General features: G+C 41.8%; 4 protein-coding genes and 1 long non-coding RNA gene across 6 annotated transcripts; 3 read left to right on the forward strand and 2 right to left on the reverse strand.

Annotated features, from left to right (window-relative positions):
* Window positions 1–959: 959 nt before the first annotated feature.
* On the forward strand, window positions 960–1,537 carry LOC136355624 (uncharacterized). The gene is made up of 2 exons (XR_010739961.1): window positions 960–1,097; window positions 1,182–1,537. It is a non-coding gene; the product is annotated as an uncharacterized lncRNA (long non-coding RNA).
* Window positions 1,538–3,430: 1,893 nt separating this feature from the next.
* Window positions 3,431–8,672, reverse strand: LOC107280459 (MAR-binding filament-like protein 1). The gene is made up of 6 exons (XM_015776160.3): window positions 8,365–8,672; window positions 7,917–8,126; window positions 7,260–7,611; window positions 4,744–6,694; window positions 4,287–4,493; window positions 3,431–4,066 (listed from the first exon to the last, which is right to left on the reverse strand). The coding sequence occupies exons 3-6, from the start codon at window positions 7,586–7,588 to the stop codon at window positions 3,731–3,733; spliced, it is 2,823 nt and encodes a 940-aa protein (XP_015631646.1). The 5' UTR covers window positions 7,589–7,611; window positions 7,917–8,126; window positions 8,365–8,672; the 3' UTR covers window positions 3,431–3,730.
* A 2,196-nt stretch (window positions 8,673–10,868) lies between these two features.
* On the reverse strand, window positions 10,869–11,506 carry LOC4332684 (uncharacterized). The gene has a single exon (XM_015773606.3). The coding sequence runs from the start codon at window positions 11,457–11,459 to the stop codon at window positions 11,115–11,117; it is 345 nt and encodes a 114-aa protein (XP_015629092.1). The 5' UTR covers window positions 11,460–11,506; the 3' UTR covers window positions 10,869–11,114.
* A 4,767-nt stretch (window positions 11,507–16,273) lies between these two features.
* LOC4332685 (14 kDa zinc-binding protein) lies at window positions 16,274–20,748 on the forward strand. Its single transcript, XM_015776680.3, has 5 exons — window positions 16,274–16,368; window positions 17,281–17,338; window positions 19,673–19,762; window positions 20,293–20,410; window positions 20,497–20,748. Exons 1-5 carry the CDS (start codon window positions 16,313–16,315, stop codon window positions 20,562–20,564), a joined length of 390 nt encoding a protein of 129 aa, XP_015632166.1. The 5' UTR covers window positions 16,274–16,312; the 3' UTR covers window positions 20,565–20,748.
* Window positions 20,749–21,288: 540 nt separating this feature from the next.
* On the forward strand, window positions 21,289–23,523 carry LOC4332686 (uncharacterized). 2 transcript variants are annotated; one of them, XM_015776677.3, is made up of 9 exons: window positions 21,289–21,474; window positions 21,587–21,774; window positions 21,857–21,952; window positions 22,075–22,131; window positions 22,238–22,318; window positions 22,565–22,599; window positions 22,762–22,851; window positions 22,940–23,096; window positions 23,282–23,523. In XM_015776677.3, exons 1-9 carry the CDS (start codon window positions 21,345–21,347, stop codon window positions 23,396–23,398), a joined length of 951 nt encoding a protein of 316 aa, XP_015632163.1. In that variant the 5' UTR covers window positions 21,289–21,344; the 3' UTR covers window positions 23,399–23,523. The 2 variants fall into 2 exon arrangements, with proteins under 2 accessions (XP_015632163.1, XP_015632164.1); XM_015776678.3 differs by having other exon boundaries at window positions 21,590–21,774.
* Window positions 23,524–23,569: the final 46 nt, after the last annotated feature.

A 23,569-nucleotide genomic window follows, 5' to 3' on the forward strand; every position in this document is an offset into this window, starting at 1 on the left:
GTTTTGATTGGTGAGTATATTTGTATTGGATTGATTTCTAATTTTGTTGCTGTAGTGATATTACGTAGAAATCTCATAAAAAACAAAAAAATAAAAACAGTAAAACAAATGTATACTCCCTCCATCCCATAAAAAACAAACCAGTGAACCTGTCCAGATTGATGGGTCACATCCCGTACTAAATTTGATTGAATTTTGTCTAAATACTGTCTAGCTGATATAGATAGTCACATTACAGAAAAATCTAGATAAATGAACTCACTCTTACACCTATAATTCATCTACCCTATAATTTATCAACTCACTCTTACACCTACATTACTCATTCATCAAATCCAGCTGACAGTATTCCTCAGTGCCCGATCTAACGATCATCGCGTCCACCTCAGTAGTGTACAGCCGAGGCTGCCGTAATCGCGTGATTTCTTTCCCATCAACGCGCGCGCCTCACTCCCGAAATCCTGCCACCATCTCAATCTGTCGATCCCCTTCCTCGAATTTCGGAATCCTGAAGCGCGAGCAGTCGGCTTCCGCACCTGGTGCCAACGGCCTCGTCGATCACCTGATCTCTTCACTCGTGCGCGGTCGACGTTCTCGCACGCCTGCGAGGTCTTCTACTGCTGAGGAAGCGTCCGTAGACCGCTACCGAGAGGATCCGGCTGCTCTGTCGCCGAGGATGCGTCCCCGGCCCCGGGTCCCTCTGCCGCCAGCGCCAGGGCCACATCCCGTTCTAGCGGTTGGCGATCCTTGCCTCTTTGCCATGGCATGAGAGCTCTGCAGCGATGGCCACGGCATGAGAGGGGCCCTACCGTTTAGCTGCTGCCCTCCTGGCTGGGCCGTCCACAGCTTCTCTTCGCCCATTAATTGTGACGCTGCGCCTGTTTATCTCCTCCCTCTTGATCACTCACGGTCGAGAAAGGCTGTGGCGAAGTGGGCGGTGGATAACCTTGGAAGGCTAGCGACCGGGTAATCCTGATACATTATGCATGTCCTTCCCAAAGGAGCTCTGCTGCCAAGCACCATAATCTCTACAAGAGCACAGGCTCATATATGCAGGGAAATATCCTTTTTTTCAGTTATTTCAGAAAGGTTAATAGGTTTGTAGCGGATCTATCGTTGCTTTCTGACTTACTGTTTCTCTGAACACTGAAACTTTGGTTCCTCTGCTGGATTTCATGTAGATGAACGTGCAGGAAAGGTATTGGATCAACCCCGATAAGATGGTACTGGAGATCCTGCATGCTGAATCCAGGTCCAAGCAGGAAATGGCTCTGCTGCTTTGCCAAAACTTCATCACTATTTAAGCTCTCCACTCTAGATGTTCAGGGTTCTGCAGATATCTAGGCTGGAAAGCGAAGAATATATAGTACAATCCTAACATGCTACATTGTGTTAAAAACAAGAACTACATCTGTAGAATTGAATTGTATAGCAGAATTTACATAAATTATCATCTTAGTTCAAACTAAATATTAATACGAAGGGATATCGTCCAAACTTATAAAATGTTCATTATAGTAACGCCTGATTTTCAGTACGACTTGCCTGAACCTCACACTAACTGATCAAAATGTGCATTCATGACTAAACAAAGAAGAGGCTGCTCTCTGTTGCTCAGTCATTCAACAAAGAGGTCGGCTGATCAAGAGTTGTCTTATTGCAACCAGCCAATCTTATAGATATTCTCTTATCGTTTTATGCATATGTATGGCACAAAGTTATTTAGTGAGGTGAAGTCTGATCCTAAAAATTGGGGTAGATAGTTTTTAGATGAGTTGATGTCACTATATCATATAATTTGAAACCATAATTGAATGTAATATTTTAATCCGTAATTGTCCCTGTATGCTCTTTTTGTTTGATAATTTGAGAAGTCAGATTCCTTGGGTGTGCGCAAACGCGCCTCATAATCTAATGTTGAGCAGTATTCATGTTAATCAATATATAATAGGCTGCTTGGGCTCATATGTTCACACTTTTGGCTAGCAGCTACAAGGTTGCTTCTATCACTTTGTCCGCTGTGGATAATATCACGAGTAAAGCAGCACCATCAATGCCCAGTACAAGCCTACAAGGTAATTTTATCGTCAATACAAGTGTCAGAAACCATATAATGCTCACCAATTTGTGGTTTATCCTTTTAGACAAACTGACGTTTTGGTTTCTTACCGCATAAATGGAGCAGACCAATGTCCTCTGCAAATTTTATTCACAATCTGCCTATTCTATATAATTCTATATCCACTGTTCATTCATTCTTCTTACTGCACAATAATCATTTTGTACAAATAAATATGTAGTAGCTTTTTGATGTTCCTGCAATATTTGAATAGATGAGTGTAAAGGAATATGTTTATTCTTTGCAGCAGGCAGCTAACCACTGTTACATCTTGATTAGTAAAAAAATATTGCTTTATTTGCATTTCGCATTTTTTGAAACCCCTATGAGCCATTTATTAGGTTTTTGGGCAGCACATGCTTTTCATGTTAGATTTCAGAGCAAAATAGATGGAATGCTACAGGTTGGAAAATAAATATCAATGCCCTCAGCTAAGGTCACCAATGTTGGCATCAATTGAAGCTGCCTAACAAATAAGAAAAACTTTGTAGTGCAAACCCTATATATAATGTAAACCTGAAAACTACCGTAGAATTAAAAATTGAATGTTTGGTTCACGTCACCCTGAGTAAACTTTTGCTCCCAGTTTTAACCATGAGCAAAGGTTTTATTAGGATTAAAAGTTTTACTCAGGATGAACTGGATACATCTCAGATGTTCATTTTTGATCCTACGATAGTTTCCCGCTTTGCATTACATATAAGGTTTGTAATACATATTTTTGCAACAAATAATGTGTTGTATTTCACAACAGTTATGTATTGGTCTATTGTGACATAATTCTAGCAACTTTAATGATTTCTTCTGCTGCGGTGTAACCTGTAAATATTTTTCTTCTTCTCAGCCAAATGTTATTCCATTAGAGGATTTAATTTGTTTATTCAAATATCTTAAATACAATTTTTTTTCATCATATACTCTGATACAAATGACGATTATTGATGAAGCAATAGAAAAACATTAAGTGATGTTTGTTTATGGCTAAAGAAATTGCTCCCACTTGATTGAGAATTGAACTACACAACTAAAAGCTGCCCAAGTTTGTGATAGTTATAATAATAATTAAATTAGCATGGATGTTGACATATATAAATTTTTTATGCATGCTTACTAAATATCACCGTAGCGTTAGCACTGACCTGCTACTAGTTTCGTAAGGATGACGAGGATATGGTGCACTATTAAACTGGGTACTTACAAAATGTGCGAGGATATGATGAACCATTGCACTGGATACTCAAGAAAATGACGTGCAAAGTACCCAGGTGACCTGATCTGCCGATCAATCAAAATTTGTATGTGCAGCACCAGTAACATAAACATTGTCGAGGTGTTTGTATTCCCAAAAAAGAAAGGTGGCAATTAACATAATAGAGGACTAGATTTGACATAGCTATGATCGGAGGTGCCTCTGAGCATGTCATCCGTCGAGTACTCGTGTCTCTTACTAGATAATGCAACACATATTGCATTGGTATACAAGAAATCTAGAAAGCAGCAAACGCCCTATTCGGTATTCCATATTCACAAGTAAATGATCTCCTGTGTAAAATGGGGGGAAAGTAAAGCTGTTTGAAAAATGCAAGATTCTACAGCTACTTCTATGCAAATTTACTCCGATTCGAACAGCTTCGATGGCCGAGGGCTGCAGATGATGTCAGATGGCCTGCCGATACTGTCACGTAGTATCGAAATCTCACCCTCTTTAAGCAGTATTTCACCCTCCTTAAGCAGTATGTCTTCATCAAGAGATTTCATCTTCTGCTTTAATGAAGCAACATCATTTTGCAAGGCGCTGATAGTTTTTCGCAGCTGCTTCGTTTCCTGCCACAAGACATCCCTTTCATCACTTACTGTTTTGAGTGTGCACCGAAGAGCAGTCAATTCCTTCGAAGATTCCTGAAAATCCTGTTGGATCTGATTAATGTTCTCCTCTTTCTTCAAAACCTACAAGGTGCAGTACAAAAGGAATTGGAACAAGAAAAACTGCAAACAATTTAAGGGCAATGTAGCTTGCAGAATTTGATCGTTTCCCCTCAGAAGGAACTGACAGTGATATAGAAACAGAAAAAGTTATATTGCTTAGATGGGATTGGTTTCTGATCTAGGTAAGCCTCAGCAACAGTCTAAAACTCCTTTTGGGTGGGGGGAAGGATGTTAAGATTACCTGCATTTCCAAATGTTTGGACTTGTGAGTGAGGCAACATAGTTCATCCTGAACCCTTTGGATTTCATTTTGCATGACATCTTGGATGCGAACTGAAGATGCTAGATCTGACTGCAATTGTTCAATGTCTCGTTCTCTTGACAATAACTTCTCCTTTAGTACTCTACAGAGCATAGACTCTTCTTTCAACTTAAATTCAATGTCATCCTGCATAGAAAAGGGCAAAAAGGAAAGCGGAGGTTTAGATTTAGCTTCTGAGACTTGTCTCTGTACTAGTAGAGTTTACCAGATATATTTTGAGAACATTGTCTCTGTACCAAATTTCACTGTATATGTTTGAAAAAAGTGTTTTTTTGTGCTCTACAGAACAAAGTCTTAAGCCAACAACCACCGGCCCATAAGACTGAAAAATAAATAGGATACTTCCAAATGTAAAAAGGCCCTAGGAACTTCATACCTTGGATAAGTGGTCCTGTTTCAAGATACAGCTTTCAGTTCTCTCTCCAATCTTTTCTTCTTCATTATGCTTTTCAGTCAACATAGATCTGATTGCCCGAAGACATTGTTTTAAATTCTTGATTCTTTCTTGTATGCTCTGGTAACTCAAAGTGTATTCAATGGATGCTAATGCATCAACACTTCCGAAACTCTCACTCCTCTTAGATTTCATTGAGTCCAACAACTTGGCACAAAGCTGACTAGTATCATCAAGCAACGATAAGCCCTGTAGTTGCAAGTTGTCCACTCTGGTGTTGAGCTCCTGTTCAAGACGAACTGAAGAAATACTTAATTTGTTATCACTGCTTTGTAGACGATTTAAAACAGCTATATTCTCTTCCCTTAGAGACTCAACTTCACGGTTACAGGACTGAATTTCTCTTCTCAGCTTTTGTTCCACTCCAGTAAGTCTGATAAGTTCCATTTGCATCCTGCTGATGCTTTCACTAGTACCAAGGGATTTGTTTTCCAGTTCAGCATTGAATCCCTGTCTCAGGCCAGTTATTGTTTTCTCCTGTTCATTAGATATCCTCTGCAACCTTGCAATCACTTTGTGTAATGCTTTATTGTCACCTCCCTTCTCTTTTAAGCATTCCAGGATTTGGTTCCTTTCCTCTGCAGTTTTCGTTAAATTATCATTCAACTCAACCGATGACTTCAAAAGAGTATCATGCTCTTTCTTTACTTTCTGTAGCTCGTCATTGAGCTGTTTGTTTTGCAGTTCTAAACTTGTTATCTTATTAGAAACATCAATTCTGTTCGATTCAAGTAAAGTAACTTCTCTTTGAAAAGATACATTCTGCTCTGCAAGCTCTCTTACTCTTTCCCGTAATCGCTGTTCTTCTGATTGGAATTCTGCCAGTTTGACTGACCAATCATTTGACCTTCTATCAAGCTCCATTTCCAAGGTACTTTGCACATCACTCTTCTCCTTCTCCAGCCTTCTAGTTCTGGTGTTCAATTCTACCTTGGACCGCTTATGTTGCTCTTTGGCTGCAAATCTCTCTGTAAGACGTGCCTTAATTTGTGAAGACAATTGGAGTGCCAATTGCCTTCTATCTTCAATCAAAGTCTGTATCAGCTGCAACATGTCAGTTGAGCTTAAACTATTATCCCTCAGCATGTTAAGCTCATTATTTTCTTCAAGAGGAACCATGAAGCACTCATCAAGTTCTTTAGCTCTTCTAAGCAACTTCTCATCAGTGTCTTGTTCAAGGTTATTACCATGAAAACCATGAGAGTCATCACGACAACAGACATCTGCATCAAAGCATCTTGAGGTAGTGCCTGAAATATAATCCATTGAAGTGTCACAAAAGCATGGAGGTTGTGCATCTTCCAAACGATCATAAATATCTTCCAATGTAGCAATACTTTGTGATTTGCACTCCTCTATATGTGAAAATTTTTCAGAAGATGCTTCAAGCATTTGTGCATCATCTCCAGGCTCTGCACACACAGATGCAACCTTCCATATGCCCTTTGTTTCCTCCTGAGCTAATTGGCAGGCATCAATCATGTCGATGTTTGAGTAGCTATAGCTCTCAACGATTTCTTTGCAAGACTTTGGTGAAGATGGAGCTGTAGAATGGGGTCTAGGTGGCCGTCCCCGTCCCAAATAAGATGATGAGGATCTGACAGGTAATTTTAGCTTATGTTTCTCATTTAGACTGTTTGACTCTTGCTCTCCATCAATATATAGATCTAGAACTTCATTCTTGCTTGAAAGATTGGTCAATTTAGAAGGCCTGCATTTTAACACAACAGGAGAACTAACAGGAGAGTGTCCTGCTGAGCATGAGTAGCATCTTGACTGAGGTGAATCACTTTCCTGTACCCCATGTGTTTTTGGAACCTCTATCGTGTATTCTCCCATATTGGTGTGTCTTTCTTGTGACCAGGGATAGTACCTGCAGACAGAAAGATTGTAACCTTTTATTTCTACCATCCTTCAGTCATCATGCTAAATAGAATACCATGCATGATAATAGTAAGTTTAAAAGGAAAATCTCCAGCATCACAGTTATGATAAACAATTAGGACAAACAGAAACATAATTAAATGGGGCTAAACATGGCTAAAGGTTACATCTGCTCAAGATAATATGCAAAGAGTTCATTGCTGACTGAAAGCTGAATAAGTTTTCAAAAACAGTTCATTGTTAACTGAAAGTTGAATAAGTTTTCATAAGTGGTTTGTTAGTAACACAATGGGCATGAGCTAGAAATAAAAAATCTAGTAACAGATAGTGAGTCTATAATGCACCACCAAACTTTGTGCTTGGTTTTAGCTCTGTCAAACCAATTAAAATGTAAAACTACCACTTACTTGGGAAAAAACAGATTGTTTGGAATTTTCCAAATAGGGGATGACACAGTGTTCAGTTATTATTATTAATTATTGATGTTGCTGAAGCATAAGTTACAGACAGTGGGAACCTCAAGCACAAGTAAATTTTATCTTTAATCCACTTACTCCGCATCCCCAATGTGTCGAGGCACATCAGAACTATTGGAGAAAGAGCATGGAATATCGCCTGAAAAGTTCATTGTCCGTTCATTCAAGGAACGATCAATTGCTGACGACGTCAATGACATGCACCTCCTGAGCTGAGGAGTGGATGATTCCTCACTGCTTGGTTTTCCATGCCGGCTTCTTGACCTGAATGCCCGTGTGTCAGGAGAATGGGAGGCACAGCTAGTCCCTCCATCCAGTTTGTTCTCATTCTTCTTATCATGTCCCGCTGATGCTTTGCCATTCCCAGCATTACTTGTGAATGAGCGGAACGGAAAGAACCTTCTCATCTTCAGGAGCGTCTAATACTCTTCTGCACGGAGAAAACATCAGGGTAAGCGCAAAGTAACCCTAAAATGTGTGCAACTGTTCTAGATCAAAAGTAAAAATTATTCAAATAATAGTGCAAGCTTTGGATCAATAGCTGTTCCAAGTAGTTGCATTGCTGCAGGCTGAGACACTGAGCAGTTGGTGTACAACTAAACGCAACTGCTAACTAATATGCATTAGAATTTCTAAGTAGCAAATCCATCAGAAAGTAAATGTATCACAAGTCTTTTTTTATAGACAATATGGAGGAGTCAAAAAAAAAAGGACCACAAATGCTTCGGCACGAACCGCTTGGCACACACAAAATTCGGCGTGGCGATTTCCCAGTAGAACGTGCCCGCGTCCCTTGGTTTGGTTGCTCCAGCCGTGGCGGTGGCGCTGCTGCCCGTGGAGATGGGATATTGGGATCCCGCGGCGTCTTTGGCTTGCTTGCCGCTACCAGCGGCGAGGCGGATGGGACTGTGAGATCGGAGGACAGAGGCGGCGGAACAGGTGCTCCTGCGAGGGAAAGGAGTATTTCGGTCAGGAAATCGGTCGAACAGGTGACGGACTAACCCTGAGCACGCACCAAGAAATCCAGATAATTTTCCCACAACCAAAAGATGACAAAAAAAATCGAAAAAAACGAACGAATCTACGAGAATTCGAGACCGACGAGACTCATCAAGTGAAACCATGCATAACATCGCCTGCAAAAGAAACCAAGTTCGGACGGCTAGTAGAAACCAAGACTAACCTGATGATCTTCTTCCTCCTCGAAGAGAGCGCAGAGCAGCAGCAGCAGCAGCAGACGAGAGGAGTCGGCGCGGATCAACCAGTATCCTATGATTGGGGGGGGGGGGGGGGGGTCTCAATAACTCCCACTCGCAATCGCCGATTTTCGAAGAGGGGATCGGCGGATATCTGGGGACACGGAGGGGATTTCAAACCGGAGCGGGGGAGCGGCCGGGGGGAGACGACGGATGTGGGTGGCAGTGTGGAGGGAAATCGTGGGGTCGGCGGCGCCGGCGGTGGCCAAAATCCAAAGTTGGGGATATGGCCGTTGGTCTCTGTGGAGCCTGCGATTTGGGGGTTTCAAACGGGCAAGTCCATCACCCCCGTTCGTTTGGATTTTGGGACAGATCGACCGACAAAATCACAAAATACTCCATAATAAACGAAAGGGGCAGCAAAAATATTCCATTTGTTTTCCTTTTTCTTTACAGAAAACCTGCTTGTTTTTTTTCATATTGGATTTTAAAACGAATGTAGTTGTTTTTCAATTTCTGGAAGTTGTAAGTGAAAACTTTTGTAACAAAAGTATAATTTGAAAATCGTTTAAGGCTCAAAATGGAATTTACAACTACTAGCTGAATGCACGTACTTTAGTACAGATAGAAAAATATATATATTATAACATTATCTGAAATTCATAAGAATATATATATATATATATATATATATATATATATATATATATATATATATATATATATATATATATATATATATATATATATATATATATATATATATATATATATTTCATGAGATGTGACCCATCCTTGTTTTACTATAGAGAATATTCATATCAATATTAGAAAGTTCAAGGGGGTATTTGTAAGGTGAGGTGTCGAATTCACTAATTCAAGTTTCTTTTAAAGCAGAGTAAGTATATATATATATATATATATATATATATATATATATATATATATATATATATATTCAAGATTCAACAATTTAAACCAGAAAAAAGTCTGAATTAGCCCCCTGATTTGAATTACCCCTCAAACCCGAAATCCAGACATATTTCACCCTCAACTATCAATACTAGATGAATTACCCTTCTTAACCCAATCCGAAGCGGTTTTGACCTGTGGTATACATGTGACGCCTACGTGACAGTCCAATCGAAAAAAAAAGATTAAAAAAACATGTCCCACTTGTCATATACCTCACACATCTCTCTCTCGGTTGTTTGCTAGGGGCGAGGCAGGTATCGTTGAGGGGCGTCGAGTGCAGCGGCGGTCGAGAGGGCACTGTGGCGCGAGGGGAAGAAGGGGAGCAAGTTGCTAGACAAGAGCTGGGCGGCGGCGGCGATGAACCTTGAGGGCAGTGTTGTAGATGAAGGCGGTGGGACAACTGTCGAACTCATCCATTCGGGAGAACGCTTGGATGGCCTCGGCGTGACGGTCGACAGAGGATTGCGTGGCAACGAGTGCCGCGAAAGTGTGAGAAAGGCCAGGAGGCTAGCGCGAGGGTGTTGAACATGAGCTCATTAGCATGGGAAGAGAAGAGTAGGAGGAGTGATACACGTAGGTGTGGAGTAGGAGTGAGCGGAGGTGACGGGGATGGCGTTGCAGAGGAGGGCATCCGAGACGGCGTGCAGGGTGAGGGTGGAGCTAAAGCGCATACGTTTTCTTGCTGGGTCGGTTTGTTTTTTGGGGCAATAAGCTTGCTTCTTCACAAGCTTATCCCCGCCCCTTTCCTGTCCGTCCCGACCGGCAGCAGTTGGGTTTCCCCATCTCTCCTCAGCTTCCCCGGTCTTGCTATAAAGCGGAGCAAAGCGCATGGCGCTAAAAGTTAAGAAAGCTCAAAAACACACACGGACACGATGCAGGGCATAGCGAGAGGAGGAAAAGAAATGGGAGCAGTGCACGAAGCAACGACGGGAGTGTGGAGAGGAGCACGTGGATGGTGTCGACGATGTCGAGCTTGATGGCTAGAGAGTGGGGATCAACGCACCTATGCAACGCAACCCTCTTTCTCGCCTCCTCCCCCGTCGCGACGTGCACCGACGCCGCCACGCGCCTCATCGAGCTCCATAACCAAATCTACTTCGATCGTGTCATCTCCGCCACCACCGATGCCGCCGTACACCTTGTCCTTCCCATGGAGAGCCCACCTTACCTCAGCTGCCTACAACATCGCGCTCGGCGGTTGCGTCTCCTCCGGAGGTTTCTGGTGTCATCGCCTGCCAAGGTCGAGAATAGGGAAGAAAGAAAGAAGAGGTGGCAGCTGAGGCCTGCCGGCTGCCTCACCGCCGTCAATGCCACAATTAGGGACATTTAAACGGGAAAAAGGGAAAGGGAGAGAGGTGAGAGACTATGATAGCTGGACCCCATCATTTTTTAAAAGAAAAATGCTAATTGGATTGTTACGTGTGTGGCGTATGATAAAAATTGCTTCAGATTAGGTAAGGGGGTAATTCATCCTATATTAATAGCTGAGAGTGAAAAATATATTCGGATTTTAACATGGGGTGTCTTCCAGCGCGCCTGGACGAGCGTAGCATTTCTTTCGTTAAAAACACAAGGCACTTTTTTCCATTATTTACACGCAAGTTTATTTTACATGATTTCAAGAAGAAAAAAGCACCCTCGTACGAAAATCTCGAAACTATATAGAGAGAGGAAACAAAAATTTCCCACACTTTTGTTCGTACAACTATGAAATTTATTAAACACGCACAAGTGCGACAGATCGATCAAACCATGGTCGCCCTCACGTCGCCTTCTCCTCCTGCTCCTGGGCCTCCTGGTGCTTGGCGTCCGCGTCAACGTCGACCACCTGGGCCGGCGCCGCGGCGGCGGCGCCGAGGTTGGAGGCGTTTTGGCGGTGGTGCTTGCACCGGAAGGAGCCCGGGTGCGTGGTGGGCGCGCACACGCACGCCTGGGCGCCGCCGCCGCCGGCCCTCCCGCCGCCGCCGTAGCTCGAGAGCGAGTCGTTGGACCACGACTTCCTGATGCACCCCAGCTGCCCGACCGCCCGCGCCGTCGGCGACGACGCCTGCCCGTACCGGTACGCGCGCCGCTCTCTCTCCGTCATCACCGGGCTTCCCCCGTTCATCGCTGCGGATCAAAGGTGTATCTGAAGGCGGAGACCGCTGAAGATTTGGAAGAAGCCGCAAGGAAAAATCTCGCTATTTGTAGGCGCGGAAATGGCGTGGGCGTATGGCACGTCGGCTACTCGATTCAACGCCGCCGCTTCTTCGGACCTTCCAGGCAGCACGATAGCTTGCTAGCTGGGCTCGAGAGGTCTTAATAAGCTTTGCTAATTAGCCTACCACCTGCGTAATGCTTTTGTCAGTGGTGGCTAAGAAAGGCAAGTTGTACCGGATAATTCCTCTGTTTTATATTATAAGTCATACGATTTTTTCTTAGTTCAAGACACTGTTCAGATTGATATTATTTTCAACCATAACATTTTTTTTCGTCAAAGTTGCCAAAAAAAGTTCTATGTCTAGTTTGTTATCAAATTTATAAATATATAAAAAATCCTGCCAAAATTTTGACAATATTATTAACTTGCTAATACCAAAATTTGGTAAGGTTTATTTTGGCTACAATATCAACAGGTCCCAAGTTCCTTAAGTTGATCAAATTTATAAAAAAATTATCATCATCTACGACAAAAGATTATTTCTATTAAATATATTTTAATAATACATTATTTTGTATTAAAAATATTAGTATACCATTTATAAATTTGATTAAATTTAAAGAAAAAAAACTAGGAGTATTAATTAATAATAATGGCTTACTTGACCATTAGCAGCCAGTAGTACCGTGAGAAACTTCTACCATATCCGGGCCCAGTTTAAGTTATTAAATAACCCGAGAAAAAGAAAGGTTGGTTCTAAATTTCTAAGGGCAAGACCAACGTTTATGCCACCGTGAGTAATAGGAGTGGGGTCCACTAGAAAGAGCCACAACTATATCCATATGTATCATGCTTATGACTAGGGGTGTGTTTAGTTCCACGTCAAAATTGAAAGTTTAAATAAATTAGAACGATGCGACGGAAAAGTTAGAAATTTGTGTGTAGGAAAGTTCGATGTGAAGAAAAAGTTAAAAGTTTGAAGAAAAAAAGTTGGAATCTAAACAGGGCCTAGGTAAGAAAATAAAGTGGGCCCCGCTGGGTCCCACCAAAAGAAAGAAAATGGCAAAAGGTCCCGCATGGCAGCCAAATGATTACAAATAAACAATTCAATGCAATGTTGTATTTTATTAGTATGAATAGCAAATCCTATATTTTATTGTCTTGTGGCCATACCTTAAGCTTAGTTTTATTGTCTTGTGACCATACCTTAAGCTTAGGGTGGTGCATTTTAGTTTGGTGATGCTTATAGTGCATCTCTACAATGGCAAAGGTACAAAACTTAGTAGCATTAAATGTTTAATGCTGCCTTTTTTTTCAACATTGTAGATGCCCTAATAACATTAGCATATCCATACTTCAGGCTGCATTCTAAACAAGCCTACTTTATTTTTTTTCCTTATCAACGTGATTTCCAAATAACTAAGTGGTATATTTTACATGAAAGTTTTCTATACGAAAGTTTTTTCTTTTAAAAAATAAAATTTATTTTTAAATTTTATAATAATTACTCAATTAGGCATGCTATATGTTAATGGTTCACCTTATATGGTGTGCCGCCTTAAATCCCAACCCATCCTCCGCTCCGAGTCAACTGAAGTTTGTTTGTTGACCAACTTCATGGCGGTTTCTGTTTATTTGACCCATATTTTATCCATGTGGAAGAATCATCAATTTTGACATTACGTAATTCTTTGGGCCCTGAGTCCCTCGTGGTTTATCTGAAATTTTCTGGTCGATCTGTTCCAATCACTGAAAGATTAACCATGATATCTAATCTACTTTGCCTTCATATTTCAAGGAAGGGAATAAACACTACTACAAAATAGGTTTTTTCTGGCATTACATCTTTTTTCTCCAATGGATAAAATTTGAAACGCTTGTAAAAAATAACCGAAGGCTTATGGTTAATGACCGCTTATGAAAATCTATTATCACTAGCACTTGTTTTTAAAACAACCGTCGGTAAAAATAGCCCTAATTTCATTAGTGGTCTTCTTGGACAACTGCTTCTGAAAATAAATTTCGCAAATGTTCTCCTGCATAGCCACCTGGAAAAGAAATACTTTGCACTATAAAATAACCATCTCTCCGCACCTTATTCTTAGTAGTTCACTCCCCACCACTCACTCCTTCACTCCCATCTTCTCTCCCCATTTATCCCCACAGGCGGCAGCTATGTCGCACCACCAGCGGTGGAGATCAAGCGCCTATCGTGGGCGGTGGGGTTATGCGAACCACTGTATGAGCACGAGTGCGGCTGCAGAGGGGCGAGCAACCAACTAACCACCACTACCACCCGCTGCTTCGTCTCCTCATCCCCCTCCCTCACCACCGCCTCCTCCTCCTCCTCGACAGTGACTGGACTTCCAGAACCGATGGCTTCACCGCCAGATCTGGCGCTGACAGTTGCGAGGCCTAGTACGAGGATTCCCACATCTGGTGGCTCCCCCATCGGATCTAGTGGTGGCAAGCATCAGCTGCTGCTCGGTCGGCGATAGCGACGATAACCTCCTTTCTCTCTCCTAGCCAGATCTGAGGTGTAGCCCCGACCTTCGTCTGCATAGGCACGAGCCTTGAGGAGCACGCCGTCGATTGTGTCATGTTTTTGCGGTGTCTTATTTTGCCAAAAGGGTAAAGCAAGCCTTAAACTTCGGCGCAATCTGAATATAGATGTCACTAGAAAATCAGCGCGCCAGTTGGCGCGCATGATTTATAGTCCGTATATATTATTTTTGTGTTATTAATTAGCACATTGTTCATAAAAAAATATAGAAATCAATTTAATTTCTTTGAAACTCATGCAAAAATCATAGTTGAATGGAATTTTCTGTGTTCCAGTTTAACATAACAGATCATATTGTTGAGAAAATCATCAAATTTTCTCTTTTTTTCCACCCATGCTATTGTTTCTTCCTTTGTTTTTCTAAAATTATAATTAAGTTATTAACTCATTATAAAATTGGTGTTGGTATTTTTTTTAAAAAAAACAAAGTGTTTCACCCCTCACATTATTTCTACAATATTTTAACAAATATACATGTCATCACATTATTTCTACAATATTTTAACAAATATACATACCATTTTTATAATATTTAACATATACTTATCAATATGCTCCACATTAAATTACGGGTATCATTTGTTTATTTTATGATAAGTTCTGATAAAACTTCACGTTTCATTATTTTCTATTCTTTTTACTCTTAGTTTACTTGTTGAAAAAAATATATTAAAAATTGTTTAGCGATCCCGTAGCAAAGCATGGAGAATCACCTAGTAATAGAAAGTGGAAGGGCCTTGAATCTTCGATGATTCGTCCCCTTCACCGCTCATCGCCATCGCGGCCCGCCATGTCTCAGCGTCACTAGAGATCGTGGCCCCGGGTCCGATGGGTTAAAGGATGCTGGATCTGGTGGCTTAGAGAATTGGTCGTTGGATCCTGGCATTGGAGCTTTACTTGCCGTGTCAGTGCTGGGAGAAAGGCGATGGCCATTGGGGAAGACGACACTTGCGAGAACAAGGATTGCCGCGTCGGTGCTGAGAGAAAGGCGATGGCCATTGAGGAAGACGACACTTGCGAGAACAAGGATTTCCGTGTCGGTGCTAGGAGAAAGGCGACAACCGTTGGGGAAAATGGCGCTTGCGAGAACAAGGATTGTCGCGTCGGTGCTGGGAGAAAGGCATCAGCCGTTGAGGAAGACAACGCTTGCGAGAACAAGGAGAAGAGGAGGAAGATGATGGTAGCGAAGGCAAGATCGCCCTCGTCCCTTGATTGTCCAAAGCTGGGTATCCTCATTGAGCCCTTCTTCATCCCTCTCTCTTCTTCCTCCTGGATGTGGTCGAGCTTGGGGTCGTGGTCATTGCTACCGTGGATGGCGAGGACGTGCTCGACCTCGATGCTCGTTGGCTGGTTGGCGCGTCCACACTCGCGGACTATCACAGCTAGTACGGCTCGACGCCCTCCGCTTGCTCCATTGAGTGAGTGGATCTTGCTCGTTGGCAACAGCTTCCGTGGATCCGGAAAATATTGCGGTAAATGTCTTCCTCGTTGCCGGTTTACGACAGCTAACATCGGCTCGCTGTTTATATTTTTTTGGGAATTGCTAAAAAGTTGTCACAAGTTTTTTGGCAAAAAAAACTTTTAAATGTTACTATAGTATAGTTGTAGTATAACTACAATGTAACTACACTATAGTTACATTGTACACAATAGTGTAACTACTTTAACTATATTGTAATCTCTATATAAGTGATATAAAGTTGCATATAGTATTTTAATACTTATATACAAGTTACAATATTGTTATGGTATAGTTATAGTGGAATTATATTATAGTTAGATTTAAAAGTTGTTCCTTTAAAAAACTTGTGGCAGTTTTTTGGATACTATTTTTTTCTTATCCATTGTTTCCTCGGCATGCAATCTTTTTCACTAATTCTTTTCGTGTTATCATGTGATTTTTTTCAACCGAGTTTAGAATGCTCTGGATTTTTTCCTTTGTTTTATCTAGACTCTTCACACACGTTCAAAATGAACGTGCTCTTCTGGACACGTGGCATATTTTGATGATATGTGAACTTGGTTTTTGGTTTGGCCACGTGGCCTAATGATTTAGTAGAGTTTGCACCCTGCAATCGGTATTTTAGATTTAACCAAAATGGGCATGGCATGAGCCGCATGACCCAAAATTGTAAGGGCAGAATAGTAAATTGACGTGGAAAACGAGGGTTTGCGTCTCTGGTGTGCCTTTTATCCACATAAGAACACTCGCGGCGGCGACCACTTGTGCTCGGGGAAGTTCGATCGATCCCTCACCATGGCGTCGGAGAAGGAGGCGGCGCTCGCCGCCGTGCCCAACGACAACCCCACCATGTGAGCACCTCTCTCTCTCCTGCCGCAAAACCCGCTCTGATTTGTAGGCAGTGTAGTACTCGTGTGTGCTTCTTGATCTCATGGATTGGCAGATTGCGGCATCACTAGTTTATCATGGCCTAGTACGCTGGGAGATCATTGATTCGAACACCTCCCTGTCTCTTTAAACCGAACTTGAGCGAGCGTTTGCAGAAGTAATTCGTGTAGATGGAATTGCTGGATTCATGTGATTAGGGTCCTTTACTAATTATTACTACTGGAAATGAGGCACACCACAAATAAGAGCTTGGCGCAAATACGAAATGGGGCTATTGAGCTGTACAATAGTGCAAGCATGATTGTTAATTAAATTTTTCACTAGCTTGCGTACCAATCTGTACTGTAGCCTGCTTTGGTTTTTACTCCATAAGTTATGGCCCAGTTTTTTTTTTTCCTTCTAAGTAAGTGGCATCTGTCTCTGCTTACCCCAGTCAGGTTTATGACATCATTTTGAGGAATTTATTTGACCATTTCTCTAATAGCCAAATACCAATCCTACTTGTGTCACTGAAACACTCGTTTAACGGATTAATATTATGAAGTGAGCCCTGAATGCCTGAACATTAAAGCAGTAGGCAAATCGTCTGATACCCTTTTCATTAAATTTAAAATGTCTGACAAACAACTATAATACATCTCCACAGCGCATTGGAACTCAATAGTCAAGTTAAGCATTGATCAGTGGTTCATTTGTTGCCAAAAGAGCATGCTGTTTGCAGTTTGCTTGATGGTAGTCAAGTGTAAGTTTTTCCTTGTAATCAAGATTAAGTTTCTGAAGATGTCAAATTATTGATTTAGAATGTGGTGAAGTTTTACATTCTGCACAGAAAAGTGTGCAATTGAATTGATTTCTGAAATTTGTTGCATCTGCAGATTTGACAAGATCATCAAGAAGGAAATACCTTCCACTGTGGTATTTGACGATGAGAAGGTACTACTGCTTAGTTTCTTTTCTCTATTTTTTAGATAATGGATTAAAAACCCGGCCTCTACATCCAACGGGATGTACACAGCCAACCAAGTTCATACATGAGCATTGAAACTCCACCCATTACATGGGTAACAAAAACAAAATAACTTGGACCACAAAAGGTGTCAAGAACAACCAACAAAAACAGAAAACCACCATCCAGGCACACCACATCAAACAGACACGAGGTGCCAACCTAATCTTGAATTCTCCTTCTGAAGTTCCAGCCATAGTTGGAGTAGAACTCTAAAACTCTCATCTCTAACATTTTGCAGTATTCTTTCACCAAAGTGCCATCCTCTTCCTTAAGCAACAAGGACCAAAGTCTTGCCCAATATGTCCCCCTGAAAATCACCTGCAAAAAGAAGTAAGCATTTGATCCATTAAAGACCACATCATTTCTACTCAACCACACCGCCCAGCACAACGCCGCTATGCCCACAAAAACTCGATATTTTAGCCTAGGATTAACACCATTTAGCCAACTACCAAGAAGATGAGACATATTGAGCGGTGGACGAATGCCAAAGGTAAAATGAACCGCACTCCAAATATATCTTATCATAGGACAATCAAAAAACAGGTGTTGTATTGTCTCATTAGATCTACAAAAGCAACACCTAAGGCTACCTTTCCACCTCCTCTTTGCTAAGTTATCCTTGGTTAAAATGACTCCCTCTTTCAAATACCACAAGAAAATTTTTATCTTCAAAGGAAGTCTTAGCTTCCAAATAAAAGATTTCCTCGGTATTACATTACCATACATGAGCTTTTTGTACATCGAATTGACCGTGAAAGTTCCATTTTTGTTAGCCTCCCAAAAAAACACATCCTTTTGCCCCTTTAAGCTTAAGTCAACCACGTTAGCTACAATCTCATGCCAAGCATGGAGATTGTCTCCCACTATGGCCCTCCTAAAGGAAACGTTCAAAGGTACCCTTCCAACTACCTTGGCCACCACCTCATTTTTATTCCTTACAAGATTATACAAAGAAGGGTATTTCTTATCTAAAGACTGATTCCCGAGCCAACGGTCTTCCCAGAATCTCACTTGTGAGCCATCATGCAATTTAAATGAACCAAAAGAACGAAAGGTATCCTTAACCCCCATTAGTCCTGCCCAGAAGTGAGAGTCCCCCCTTCGCTTCTGCACTTGCATAATGGTTTTACTAGAAAGATATTTTCTTCTCAACAAATTCTGCCAGACCCCCTCCTCATTGATCAGCTTGTATAACCACTTACTCAACAAGCATTTATTCTGAATCTCAAGATTTTGTATCCCTAAACCCCCGCACTCCTTGGGTTTACACAACACACTCCATCTGGTCAATCTGTACTTCTTTTTGTGCTCATCACTTTGCCAAAAAAACCTAGACCTAAAAAAGTCCAGTTTCTTAAGGATGCCTTTATGCACCTCAAAGAAGGAAAGCATGTACATCGCAAGGCTACTCAAAACCGAGTTGATGAGTACTAGCCGGCCTCCCACTGATAAGAACTTGCCCTTCCAACTACTTAGCTTTTTTTGGAACCTTTCTTCTATTTCCCACTGAGTTTCTTTTCTCTATACCCAGTTAGACTGAAAATTGCTTGATTGTGCTTTGTTTTGGAATCAGGAGCAGTTGAATAAATTGTTGATACCATTGTTATATTTGCAACTATGAGTAGGATAAGGAACTTTTGAGGGCATAATCAACTTAGTGGTCTGTTATAATTGTTTTAATCGTTACTACTGGAGTCTATGGTCGTGAAGACAAGTCATCATCTATATAAAGGATGCACTTTGTACTAGTTCTGGTTAAGAGACAGATTGATCTGTTTCCCCATCCCTTCTCTACTTAACATACCAGTTCGCCTTGTCCTCCATAATGCCAGAAACTGCTTAGGCCGGACACCTTTGTCATGGCAGTCACCTCCTTGACGCAAACCAATAATGTCTAGGAGACCACACCCTTCACATGAATCTGTCATATGCTCACTACGGTATGACGGAGCACTCTGTACGGAGAGATTAGCTATATCCTTACCTAGGTCATTCTCACGGGTGCCAGAAATGTCGAATACATAGTTCTCTCTCACTAGGTACTAAAGTACTGCAATACAAGTCTCCAGTTTCCAACTCCTAAGGCCCAAGTAAACTGGATGCCTGTCGTTCTACTGTTATTGCATTGAAATGACTAAATCCTAGAACTGCAACAGTTCATTACTCTTATGTTTTGGATCAAACACTTTTGTTCATATTTCTTAATTCTCCAATGTGAATTTGTTTTGGGCATGAACTGTGAGTTTGTTTCCCAGGTTCTGGCTTTCAGAGACATAAATCCTCAAGCTCCGACCCACATTGTGATCATTCCCAAAGTGAAGGATGGATTAACTGGCCTATCAAAGGTAGCATTTAACACTCATCTATTATCACAATTTATGTTCCAGTTTATGTCAACCTTTCTCTTCATATGTAGTCGATTTATAGTTTACCTAAATTTACTAACCCTTTCGTGATTTCAAATTTGCCCATTTCTCATTTGTCCTTGCCCTCCCTTGTGGGCCTAGGAGCAATTAGCTGTGTAATCCAACCTGCTGACTCCTTACCCAAATAGAGAATATATAAATGTCATTTTGGTCATGTTGGGTAGATGAATGTGATTACTGTTATGGACTGCCTTTGGCCTCACTAATGCAGGCGCCATGAGTTGGTGCATGCATGTGGGAGATTGCCTAAGCATGAATGATGAGTAAGGCTTTCTTGTCACTCACTGCATTCTTACCTCGGAATGCACCCACATGCCACAAATTACCAAGCCCGTAAAAAACTGACATGGACTCATGTTGAGTGACAAGTAAACGTTAACAAGAGTAACAAGTAAAATGAATAAAGTATCTTCGAAACTAAATGCATTTCATGTTTCCCATCTTCACAGGCAGAAGAGAGGCATGTAGAAATACTCGGTTACCTCCTCTATGTTGCCAAAGTTGTTGCAAAGCAGGAGGGACTTGAAGATGGCTACCGTATTGTCATCAATGATGGCCCCAGTGGATGTACGTCTCATTTCAGTCTTCTTATACATTAGAACCTATATTTGGTAGACCATTCATCTTCAGTCACCTGATATCTTTATTTGCAGGCCAATCTGTTTACCACATACATGTACATCTCCTCGGAGGCAGGCAGATGAACTGGCCGCCGGGCTAACGAGTGCCCGTCTGTTGAACTGCCTTCATGGCAAGGATGTCACACTGCCTCTCCGTTGAATAATTCCTGTAACTGGCATAACAATTGGTGCCCTGAACTTATGCTATATGTTTGTGGATGTTACCAGGACAGGACATGACCATCCTGCTATGATTTATGGACAAGATACATTGCGTTCTCACTAGTTATTACTGCTTTTTTTTTCCATGTTGAATACTTGCTGTTGCCTGCATTGCTTCTGCATGATGCGTCTGTATTTCAAGAGCAGTGCAGTGAAAGATGATCTTCAGATGGAGTTGATAAACCTATCTCGAATTCAATGTCTTGACTCTTGAGCGAAGAATACGGTCACATGCATATTTGGTCGTGTCATCGCTTGGTTAAATATTTTGGTAACAGATAAGTAGCTAATTCTATTGAATTGAGTCTACCAGTTAAGCACCTGACTGTTCTTCCCCCTCTGCTTTTCCTTAGATATTGCACTTACCAACATTTCTCGGCTGAAATTCGGAAAACAAAATCCTATGTGTACTAGAATGAATTTCAGGTGAAACGGTTAGATTACCGCACGACACATAAATTTTGCACTTCGTAAACGGGCCATAAGATGGAGGCAGAAAACGAGGCCCAAAAGGAAGATATTTTTGCCGGTTCGGTTTGCGAGGGACGGCTCCTCCAAACATCGCTTGGTTTTGAGACCAGGAAGAAACGGAGGAGAGGCCTCGGCTAATCGGCTTATAGCCAGCCGCAGCCGAGCGAACAGCTTTGCTCGGAATCGCCATGGCTATGGGGCTCCCCGGCCTCCGCTGCTGCCGCGGCCTCGACGCCGCGGCCGCGCGCCCTCTTCTCGGCCCCGCCCGCGCCCGCGCCTCCCCGCGCGCCTCCGCTCTCCGCTACTCCTCCCTCCAAGGTAGTAGCAGTCGACTTCTAGCTCGCGGCCAGTGTTCTCGGAACAAATTCGGGGTTTATTTTTTTTCTGGTTTGGCTGGTGCTGATTCCATGAGTTCTGCTTCTGATGCTAGCAGCTGGGGACAGCCTCGGGGAGGAGGTCCTGCGGATGTTCCTCGCGGAGAGGCAGGCGCACGGCGACTTCGTCACCAAGATCTCCGACATGGTCTGGAGGAGGAACGGCGGCGACCTCGGCGTGCTAGAGGCGGCGGCGGAACAAGAAAATTCAGCGGATGTCGCACCACCGCAACCTGAAGAAGCTGTAAGATGTATAGTACCAATTCAAAGTGTTTTGTCTGGTGTAATTTTTGCAGAGCAACACTGAGAATCATCCGGTTGTACAGGATGTCATGGGCGAGGGAATGTTGAGGATTGCGGCGACGAGAGATTGGGTCTCCGGTGAGAGCAGCCTTCCTGTCAGCAAGAGGCTTTCTGCCAAGGTCTTGTGTCTGTCATGGTGTTCTGGGTTTGCTGCTCAATTGTTCATTGTTTTGGCTAGTGGCCATCTTTTTTGTGGAAGCAATTTGTAGAGAAATGTTAATGCTGTTGCAAACGATGACAGGATCGGCAGGATGAGAGGGAAAGAAGGAAGGAACTCAACCTTCTAAGATATGAAGCAGTAGGTTTTCGTTTCAGCTCTCCTGTGCTTCTTTTTTCTGATGAATTATTTTCAGTGAAGCTTTTGCATCCCATAACTGATGGTCATCAATCATAATCTCTCTCAGCTTAAGGATGAACTATTGCTCCTGACCACAGGAATTGGAGCTGCGTGCAGTTTATACTGTCTCCTAGTCTTTTCTCTGGAGGTAAATAGATTTTTCAAATTTATAATTGGCATCAAATTAGACATTACTCTTTGCCGACGTTAAAACGACTAAGTAGTTTCGAGTTATTGTGGTAGTGTGAGTCAACATTAAGCCATCTCCTGTTCCACTAACTTCATAACCAACCGATATGAAACAGAATCAAAGTTATCTCCTGAGCTCAAATGGCTTAACTCTATCTATAATTTTGCTGATTGTGACTGAATCTGTAACGCTCCAATTGAACAGGCTGCTGTCAGTTATGCTTTTGGAGTTGCTTTCAGGTAAGCTCAATTTGCTTCCTATTGAACTTAAGAACTCAGAAGTTTGTGGTACCTTGTTTCAATATAATGTCGCTGGGGCTACTCTCTCAACAGACTGGGTTAACTTCTATTGCAACTATCAACGATAAAAAATAATCTAACCAGTCACATTATGTTGAACAGTTGCTTGTATCTTCAACTTCTCTATCGGCACACAGATAATTTGTCAAAGAAAGATGTTCCAGAAATTTTTATGAAGAAGAAAGTGAAAAGGTAGGTTTGAAAATGTTAATCATTTTTTATTATCAATCTTTTGCCCTCACTTTGTCATTAATTGTCCCTATATATGTGACAATGCTAGAATCGGCATAAGAAGCGAGGATTTGAAGAATACAATAGAGAAGGTGTTGGGTGGTATTTCAGTAGCTCTTTCGTCTCCAAGGCTTGTGATACCCGCTATATTTTTTGGATTGTCAACCTTGTCAGATCACTTTCAAAATAGCATTTTAAATTTTGAGGTATAAGCACAGCTCTGAGCTATTGCAGTGCATATATCAGATTCAACTCCATCTTATGAATTACACGCATTTCATTTATCTCCCTTGTTAACTGTGACAATTATGTAGCAAGGGTTATTATCCTGAACTTTGTTAGCTAAATTGCCCTAACATGTCCTGAGCAACTGTTTCTCCTCCTTATACAGCTTGTTCCAGGAATGATGGGTTTCTTTGCATACAAGGCTGCCGCTTTGGTACAAGTCTACAGGGACAATGAGGACCTTAGATTGATACTGCCTGAAGAAGATGCTGACAGCAGTTGATGTATCAGTAGTGAAGACTTATGTTAATCCAGTTCCTTTATAAATCAAGATAAGAATGATGTATAGATCATATCTCAGCTTTGAATTGAATAAAGTTTCTGTTATTTTTCTTCAGCAAAACAAAACTATCCTGAATTTTGTCTGCTTTGTCTACACTCCCAAGGTGTGCGA

The sequence above is a fragment of the Oryza sativa genome, chromosome 3, assembly GCF_034140825.1.
Source record: "Oryza sativa Japonica Group chromosome 3, ASM3414082v1".
Lineage (NCBI taxonomy): Eukaryota > Viridiplantae > Streptophyta > Magnoliopsida > Poales > Poaceae > Oryza > Oryza sativa.